At 30.7% G+C, this 9,632-nt stretch overlaps 2 protein-coding genes across 2 annotated transcripts; one reads left to right on the top strand and one right to left on the bottom strand.

Moving 5' to 3' along the window:
• Positions 1-680: 680 nt before the first annotated feature.
• On the bottom strand, positions 681-4,185 carry LOC126743607 (actin-related protein 2/3 complex subunit 5-C). Its single transcript, XM_050450775.1, has 3 exons — positions 3,923-4,185; positions 1,931-2,003; positions 681-1,006 (listed from the first exon to the last, which is right to left on the bottom strand). Exons 1-3 carry the CDS (start codon positions 4,060-4,062, stop codon positions 767-769), a joined length of 453 nt encoding a protein of 150 aa, XP_050306732.1. The 5' UTR covers positions 4,063-4,185; the 3' UTR covers positions 681-766.
• Positions 4,186-4,497: 312 nt separating this feature from the next.
• Positions 4,498-9,235, top strand: LOC126743606 (dnaJ homolog shv). Its single transcript, XM_050450774.1, has 5 exons — positions 4,498-5,085; positions 8,060-8,260; positions 8,319-8,476; positions 8,537-8,747; positions 8,805-9,235. Exons 1-5 carry the CDS (start codon positions 4,650-4,652, stop codon positions 8,867-8,869), a joined length of 1,071 nt encoding a protein of 356 aa, XP_050306731.1. The 5' UTR covers positions 4,498-4,649; the 3' UTR covers positions 8,870-9,235.
• Positions 9,236-9,632: the final 397 nt, after the last annotated feature.

Below are 9,632 nucleotides of genomic sequence, written 5' to 3'. Positions count from 1 at the left end.
ATTTCAAGAACATTCCTTCGTATTTAGGTCAATACTAATAATATTTTGGAATAGCGCACATTCCTAGAACATCCCACCCATATCACCCACTTTAAGTATAATTAATTAATAAAGTTTTTAGACCGAGACTTTGGGTTGTTCTTTTTCGTTATGGTTGTATCAAGGTCTCTTTGAGAATATGGACGACTTATTTCAAATAGTAGGTACAAAATAAAGTAGTAAAGCTAATATATCAAATACATGACAACGCTACAAGAGATTATGCATAAGAACGATTAAGTTCTGTCTCTGTATATATGTATAGTCTTTTGATCGATGATTATTGTCTTCTTTGTCTGAACTTTAAAATTATATAAATTTTGTTAATGTTTAAATTGTGACGTACGTTTATCTAAATTTGTTTATTTAAAATAAATTTTGTCGTGATACCAAAAATTAATTATTATCAATAATTTCAAGCTTAATTTTAGTTATTTGTGTCTTGTTTATTTTCACCTGTAAGTGTGATAATTCTGGTGAAGTTTTGAAGTTATATTCTTTACATCTTTTACGTAGCACTGATGATGGCTATTTGTTAGCCGAAAGCGCTTTGCTCGATAATCCACAAAAGTTCTAATTTTGTTCCAATTGCTTTAAAATCACCAGCAGCCTCAGAAAAATTAGCAATGATAGACGTAAAATTTCTCTTAATAACTATTTATTATATTTAAATTTATACAGCATACAAAACAAAATTATTAAAAAAAAACATAAATACAATTTTATTTTAGGCCCTACGAGCATCCGACAAAACTCTAACAATGCAGCCTACTCCGGCAACATTAAACACTTTTTCGTGCCATACGAGCAAATGCCCGCTGCTTCCTTCCGATGGGTTTTCAAAGCCTTTATATACGTATTTCATTAAAACGTCCAATTGGTCGGGATCTAGTGAACCTACTGCCTCTTCTATTTGGGAGGGTTTAATAGAGAGCAGTACCCTTAAGGTTACATTTAGAGCATTCTCCTACAAAAATAGAGTATATCAATCAATCAATATACTTCATAAAAGTAAATTTGTTGACAAAGCTGTTAAAAGAGAAAATAGATATAAACAAACACAACTGAAACAAAATTAATGATAAGTAAATTAAATAAAATTACATGACGCAGAACAAAAAAGACAAATAACTTGACTAAAACCTATCTAGCAAAAATTCAGTTATTTCATAATAGGATTTTGCTACTAAGAGCCCTTTAACACATTTTTTAAAAAGTTTCCAGCTAACTATAGCTTTCAAATCTGCTGGAAGATGATTAAAGAGTTCTTTTGATTAATGAACTTATAGGCATAGACAAGAGCACATCATTACCTTGTCAACTTGTGTGCTATATTCGTGCCTATTTGTTGTATTGATAATTCTAAATTTCTTATGAACAAGGCAAACACACTCCAATATAAATAAGAAAGGAAATGATAGGATTTTATGAGTGATAAACAGTTGTCAAGACTCTCTCAGACTCACATAACACACACATCGGATTGCTCTCTTTTGCAAGATATAAATACTATTAAATAAGTAATGTGTGCATGCACTCACAGAAACATACACCATACCTCGAATGAGATTCAACTAAAAAGATAGAAACATTTCTTGCCCTTTCAAAATCAACCTCTCCTGCTACCACCTTAAGAGCATAACAATTTGCTGATATTTTTGGAAACAATTGTGTGATATCACTTTCAAATTTTAGTTTATTGTCAATAAATAAATCTCAAACATTTATTTTCATCCAAATTGTTCAAAATCAGATTTTCCAAAAACACATCATCTAAATTGCACTATTTTGAAATATTTAAAAATTGTTTGTTAGAACCTCACCATTTCTTGATTTCAACAATATTTCAATAATAGAATAGATTAGGCCTCTATCAATTTGTATATCTTACCTTAATTTGTTGATTCTTGCTTCCTAATGGAGCATTTGATAGGACCAGTTTTAATGCATCAATAGATTTTCCTGTGATGTTTGGTTAAGGAAGTATAGAAGGCTTTTTTTAAATATTATGGGTGGGATAACTAATAATGATTTTATACAGAACATAGTTTGTTTAATGGCTAAAGGAAATAATAGTAGTCTCTATTTTTATTCCAAAATTAGCTATATAGAGACAGAGAGGTAATGGTCAATAGACTGATACCATCTGAGAATAATGATAATTCTAATAAACAACATATAGAGACAAAAAAGTTCTCTAGTGATTAATTGTAATTACTGAAAATTTAAAAAAATATATGGACCACCAATTGTCATACTTTTTTATATGAATTTTAATGCACCTGATACCACTTCCCCTACTTTCAATTTTTTTTTTTTTTTGAAAATTTGGAGATTTTTTTATTTTTATTATCAGCTTTACTTGATTACTTGGGTGGATATATGCATATGTATGAGTCAATAGTTTTAACAGCATTTCATTAAGATATAATAGTATTTTCTTTTGTCTGTTTTAATTCTAGTTACTTTAATTTTTATAGTTTTGTTCATGTTTTTATTTTAGAATAAAGTAAGGCTAAAGAGTACCTAATATAAAAACATACTTATTGCCCAACTATAAAAAACAAGGAGGCCTTTTGAAGGGCCCCAAGCCTTCCCATAGCTACTCTGCTGACTATATAAAACTGAACTTCAGTTGCAGTAACTCTTTCTTACTTATAATATAAACTTGTATAGAACAAAAACACTTATCAAATCACGAAAATCAATGAAGTAATAAGTATATAGTAAAAATCTTTTAAACTTGATTTACTTGCCGAGTCCTCTGACAAATAAATTCCAAAAAATTGAACTTAATGGCTTTTCAAATGGAGTTCAGCTGGTAAAATCAAACATCTACAATTTGTCAATCTCACTGGTTGTAATACTCAATTCTTAACTATGATTTAGTGAACATGTAGAGCAGTTAAGGCAGAGGGCATTGTTCAGGTTAAATATGACATGGAAAATGTTAACTTGTCCTTTTCAGTCTAGTCTTTTTACTAGTGCTTTCAGGCTTCAACTACTGTACTTTTTAATACTATCTTGATACTTGCCTTGATATGCTTCATAAAAATATTATACAGGGCATGCGGAATGGCTGTACTCATTTGATTTTTTACTTAAACAAATATGATCATAAATCTCAAAAAATTGGCAATAAATCTTATACAATTTCACCCATAAACTTTTAGCTAATCTCTATTTTAATATCTTGCACCATATCTTTCAAGAATCTTGTTCACATCAATATAAGACTTAATATTTTATGCCTCATTTTGCCATACATGCTAAAACACAATAAACTTACTCAACCCACTTTCAGATGAGTTTTGATGTTTTTATTTAAGATTGAGTGTTTTTATTCTTTTCTTTTAAGACTTTTTTTATTTTGTTTTGTTTTGTTTTGCTTTACCTCATAGACATGAATATTTATGGTTGGTTAAGTAGAATAGGACTCATTTAGACTCGACTTCGCCACCCTTGCATATTTAGAATTATTTAATACTTTTTCATCTCTTTAATTAATACTGTATCTTTGTGTTGTATGAATATTGGCCTTATTTATTTATTTATTATTAAAGTACCATTGTTTTTTGGAAACAAATATAGTGTAAGGCAAGGTAAGACAATGAGATCTAGAAGTTCAATGTGCATTTCTCACCAAAAACACACTGAGATTTTAAATATATTGGCACCAATGTTTTAAAGAATATAGATAAAAGAATCCTGATGGAAACAAGATCACAATGATTTGCACTGTTTTTACTAAAAAAAGTGGTTTCTAGTTGATGGTTTTCTTGGTAAATTTGATATGAGTTTTGAATATGCTAGAATTTAGTGTATCCCTTAATTTTAAAAAGATAAATAATACTTTGTTGTAAATTAAGCATAAAAAGGATATTTTTGAAGTAAGTTTTTCACTTCATTCTCATCAGGTCCCTGGGGTCCAACTTGGTCAACTTCATCCTCTTTATAATTATCCTCACAATACTGATCCACGTCGATTTTCCTAAAGGCTGAGCTGGATGTGTTTTTAGCCATATCGAGGTTTATTTGTTTATGGTTCCTCCAAAACAAGAAGAGTATTTTTTTGTAATTCTGACTCAGAATACAGGAAAGAACACACCTAGTAATTTTTAGGTTATGTTTATATGATTGTTTACGTTTCAGCTGTTACCTCTTGTCAATTGTCAAATTTGACAACTAGTGCAACCAACATTCTTGACAGACCACTAGCACTGTAGTTCAATGTACAGCCTTGTTAATTGTAATATTTTATCCCTTTAATTCCCTTTTTAAAAATTATTAATTTTAGTATATTTAATGACCTTTTCTTTACAGGAGGAGTGTGGTGATAAATTTCATTAAGCTTTACTTTTAATTTTTTTACCGTTGGCAACATTTGAAACAGATGTTAAACAGCTGATGATGACAGGTTGATCAACCGACTCCAACCAATCAGAGAGTTCCACATTCTTTGGACATGCTTTTTATTTGACGTTAGCAGTTTCTTGTTGTCAACCCCTATAGAAAAATCTATTTAAAGTAAAAATAAGGAATTAGTTAACTTAAAGTACCGTAAAGTTGTTATGTTATAGGTCCCGAACTATTTAAAAAATCTATTCCATATGGATTTGTCGCGTTTTTCCTTAGTGTTCCTTAATTTTTTATGGTTAGGAATAGTCCTTGCTGGCAGGGACTTTTACAAAATTTTAGGGGTTTCCAAAGGGGCTAGTCTACATGAAATTAAAAAAGCGTATCGCCGTTTAGCCAAAGAACTTCACCCTGATAAGAATCAAGAGGATCCAGATGCATCCAGGAAGTTCCAAGACCTTGGGGCTGCCTATGAGGTCCTTTCCGATGAGGACAAGAGAAAAAAGTATGATCGTTGTGGAGAAGATTGCTTACAGAAGGACGGTATGATGGATGGCGGAATGGATCCGTTTGCCAGCTTTTTTGGTGATTTTGGCTTTCATTTTGGCGGGGGTGAACAAAGGAATGAAGTACCAAGAGGGGCGGATTTAATCATGGATATTGATGTCACCCTTGAAGATTTATATACTGGTAGGTCAATTAAAACATGTTTTACCATGTATTTTTTTTATTTAATGATCCAAGTAAGATTATATGATTTGTAATATTATTGGGCTTGCCGACTTGCCGACGTTTCACAAAATATATTTGCATCTTCATGGCACTAAAATACTATAATAATAATTAAGACAACAGAGAAAAAAGTGGTGTTCAATTATAATTGAAATAAGAAAAGTTTTATTTATTAAGTAAGTATTTATTAGTAAAGTTTATTCATGCTTATGAAAAAAAAATTTTCTTACAATCGTCACAAGTAGATAAATACATATTAAAAAATTATTTGACTTACAGATTATTAAAGTTTTACATTGCAAATTAAAACCCTTAATAATAAACCCCTCTAAAATATTAAAAAAATAACACCCAAGATACAATTTCACAAATACTAAATAAAATAATCACAATTTACAAACAGTTAAAGTTTTGGAGACCCCAATATCAACTTCAATTTCCTAAAACCTATTTTTGTTTCATTTTCACCAATTTTCACAGTTGAGCTTGTAGATATTCATCAAAGCTATAGAAGGCTCTATCAGCAAGTAATTTTTTTACTGAGGCAGCAAAAAGTTTTTCATTTAGAGCTTTAATATTATTAGGAAGTTTATTAAAAAAGCTTGGGGCATAATAAGTAGTTGAGATACGAGATTTATTGAGTCTTAGAAAGTGCATTTCCAGGAAATCTACCTGTCGAGTGCTGTGAGTATGAATTTCTGATCTCTGGGTATAATTATGTAAATTATTTTTTTGTATATATTAGACATTTAAAGATATACCGTGATGGAAGTGTAAGAATTTTAAGTTTTTTGAAAGAGTCTCTCACATCGTCCCTGAAACCCAGACCCTCAAAGCTCTTTTCTGTAGTTTAAAGATTCTCCTAGCTTGAGGTGCATGACCCCAAGCCAAGAGACCATAATTGCAGGTGGACTGTATTAGAGCATGGTAAACCATTAACAAAACATCCTTATTTACTGTGCGTTTTAAGCATTTTAAAAGAAATATTTGTTTTGCCAATTTATTTGCAATGAACTCCACATGCTTATCAAATATCATAGTAGGATCTAAGTGAACACCCAAGAATCTCACCCCATCCGAACTATCAACATTAGTACCCTCTGTATTTCTCAAAGAGAATAGGACTTCCTCCATTTTGTTGACATTTAGGCTAAGTCTATTTGCACTGAACCACTTGCCCAAATCTAACTTCACCTCCACCAGCATCAGCTCCAGTTTTTGCAAACTAGTACTCCTGCAAAGAGCAGTAGTGTCGTCAGCAAACAGCAGCAGCCTAGACTCAATTGACCTGTCGATATCATTGACATAAATAATAAAGAGGAGTGGCCTCAAAATAGAACCCTGTGGCTCACCATGAGTTATTTTGCATTCTTCTGATAAAGCTCCACCCGAACAATTTTTTCTGTACACGTCCAACAAGATAAGTTTCAAGAAGTGATAAACTGGGTGGGGTCAGACCATAAAGTTTAAGCTTGCTCAGAATAGATCAGTATATAGGTTCTCCAGGAAATTAAAATGAAATATTGCGTCGCAAATATGTTTATTAGTTTGTAATCCAAATTGCTAACATGTAACAATTTATGCTTCTGAAGAAAATCCATCATTTTTTTTTTAAATTTTTTTCTATTGTGAGTATTGAATATTTTACTAATGGTTGTACCATAGGTTTACAATAACTGTTTTTTAAATAAATAGTAAATCAATATATACATAATATTCCAAGAATAAATATTAAACCTTTGACTATACAAAATATAATAAAATCAGTTTAAGACGGTCATTCTTTAAATGAATTTAAAGAGGAGGAAAAAAATCAATATCAAGTGCTTTACCAGACTGGGAAATTTGTCTTATCACTCTATTTCAGTTTTACTCAAATGTGAATTGTTTATTAATAATCATACAAAAAAGATAGATACAGGTCCACTTTAATACATGCATTTATTTATTATGACCGTGGAGCACCGGGGCTCTGCGGAGCACACTTTAAATAACACTGCTCTATTTCAACAATAATTTGTACTTGATATTTCTAAATAAAATAAATATATACAGCTAGTGTTTCTCTAAGAAACTCTTAAACCAATTTTTTCTAATCCTCTGCAGTTTATCAAGTCATTAACAATTTTAAATCAAGCATAATCCTACAATTTTCTAAGGTTGGAATGTTTAGTCATTGCATCATATTAAAATAATTTCTTCTGTGGGAATTTTAAGTTTATATGCAATGAACCATAGGAACTATTTTTGCATTTTTTCAAAATTGTTTATATGGCATTTATAAAATGGTGACCAAATACTACTTGAATATTCTAGGACAGATCTCACATGGGAACAGTGAATATTTTTAAAACACTCAATACTATTAAAGTCAGACTCCTTTTCAAAAATCCCAAAACCGCAAGAAGTGAAATAGGACAATAACAACATGGATCTTCAGTATTGCCCCCTTGAAATAGTGGTCTCACCAAAGCCATATGCAATAATTTAGGATTGATGTTTTTTGTTACTTTTGTTAATTTTTATTTAGAATTTGAATACATTTGTGTATAATTTGATTGAATGCATAATACAATTTAGGCCGAGTAGTAGATTAGGGACTGGAAATCAACCTCCGAATTAATAATTGACATCTATTTTAGTCTACTATAAGGTTAATATAAGAGTAGGTTTCACTAGTTTTCCCTTATATACAAATAAAAACAAACATTAAATGATTAACATTTAGAATATAGCTCTAATATTACAGCAAAATTGATAGATCTTAAGTAAAAACTTTAAAAAAGGAAAATAAAGAACAAAACCAAATGAAGAAAAAATTGCTGTTTTTGTCCAGCGGTTATATGTGTAAGGGATAAGTCTAATTTAGTTATATGCTACTCAACAAAGCTAAGTCCATGGATGCTACAAAAAACAAAATAAAATTTTTTAGGTAACTTCATTGAGATTACCAGGAATAAACCGGTAATGAAACCAACACATGGAACCCGAAAGTGCAATTGCAGGCAAGAGATGATAACCAAAAGCCTTGGCCCTGGCAGGTTTCAAATGATGCAGCAAACTGTCTGTGATGAATGCCCAAATGTTAAGCTAGTCAATGAAGAAAAAACATTAGAGTTAGAAGTGGAACCAGGTAATTTCTTTTTTAATCAATACTTTTTAGTTGCATTTTTACATTCTTTTTTCTATAGGCATGGTAGATGGTCAGGAAACCAAATTCACTGCTGAAGGAGAGCCTCACATGGATGGAGATCCAGGAGACCTTATTTTAAAAATTAAAACCCAACCACATCCAGTATTTGAAAGGAGGGGTGATGATTTGTATACTAATGTCACTGTTACTTTACAAGTAATGATAAATATCTCGATGCAAATATTCTGATTGTTCTTAAATATTTATATAATTTAGGATGCCCTAGTGGGATTCACAATGGAAATCCAACATCTTGATGGTCACATGGTATCAATAAGCAGAGATAAAATAACATGGCCCGGTGCAAGAATCCGAAAGAAGGGAGAGGGTATGCCCAACTATGAAAACAACAACCTTCATGGCACCCTGTTTATTACATTTGACATTGAGTTTCCTAAACAGGAATTGACTGCTGAAGATAAAGAAAGTAAGTTAGAAAAAAGTAAATGATAAAACATTTAATTTATACATATAATTTTTTTAGTAATTAAGAGAATATTAAACCAAAGTTCCAACAACAAGATATATAATGGCTTAAGGGGGCACTGAAAAGCCATTTTTTAGACAATTAGGGTTCCTGAACCGTGTGTTTGTATATAAATGTATGCCAGCCTTGTGTGCGAGTGCGGTAGTGAAATTGGTTTATTTATTTATAAGCACTTTAAAGTTTTAAAAAATCACCTTTTTTTTAAATTGAAGTGTTTGTATACGTATTATAATGTTTTAAACTTATTATCATCAGTTTAAACAGAAAGACCTTTTGCCCATTTCATAATTGTAGGTAAAGATTTGTTTTATTTATTTTTGAAGTTCCCACTAAGGTTGTGTTGTGATAAATAAATAAAAATAAGCTAATAAAACTGGTGATAATAGGGTTAATATGGTAGAATTGATCAATAAATGCCAGAAAAATATTATGTTTGTTTAAATATTATTAATTAGGTAATATGATAGTTAGTGTTGGGATTTTGACCGGTCAAAATTTTGTGTGGTCAATTGACCATGCAATGGTCAAATTTTTCCAAGTTCGTAGGCACCATCATAGCTCATAGGCATTAATAATCTGTTGGCGGAAATATGAATATACCTTTATGGAAGACCATGGGTGCATACACAATAATAATAAGCCTTTATTTCCAACAGGCAACTTGCCCAATAGCAGGAAACAGTTGCAACACAATGAAAAATATAGTTAAAAAGACACACACAAACAAACCTAAAAGAATGAAAAGTAAAGTAAAGTCACAATCTCAAAAGTTATCCAAAAAATTAGAACAAATAACTATTAATATGATATAAAAACCCAATTATA

This window comes from Anthonomus grandis, chromosome 13 (assembly GCF_022605725.1).
Source record: "Anthonomus grandis grandis chromosome 13, icAntGran1.3, whole genome shotgun sequence".
Classification (NCBI taxonomy): Eukaryota; Metazoa; Arthropoda; class Insecta; order Coleoptera; family Curculionidae; genus Anthonomus; species Anthonomus grandis.
Note: the sequence above shows the minus strand (reverse complement) of the source record. Positions and strands in the feature narration are given on the sequence as shown.

What these genes read in the sequence shown, in the direction of transcription:
- LOC126743607 (XM_050450775.1), bottom strand. Translation starts at nt 4,062, where the DNA reads ATGGCTAAAAACACATCCAGCTCAGCCTTTAGGAAAATCGACGTGGAT. An exon ending in GTGAAAAACTTACTTCAAAA is followed by an intron (nt 2,004 to 3,922) that starts ATATCCTTTTTA and finishes ACCAAACATCAC; the next exon opens with AGGAAAATCTATTGATGCAT. An exon ending in GCAAGAATCAACAAATTAAG is followed by an intron (nt 1,007 to 1,930) that starts GTAAGATATACA and finishes CTATTTTTGTAG; the next exon opens with GAGAATGCTCTAAATGTAAC.
- LOC126743606 (XM_050450774.1), top strand. Translation starts at nt 4,650, where the DNA reads ATGGATTTGTCGCGTTTTTCCTTAGTGTTCCTTAATTTTTTATGGTTA. An exon ending in CCTTGAAGATTTATATACTG is followed by an intron (nt 5,086 to 8,059) that starts GTAGGTCAATTA and finishes AAAATTTTTTAG; the next exon opens with GTAACTTCATTGAGATTACC. An exon ending in AGAGTTAGAAGTGGAACCAG is followed by an intron (nt 8,261 to 8,318) that starts GTAATTTCTTTT and finishes TTTTTTCTATAG; the next exon opens with GCATGGTAGATGGTCAGGAA.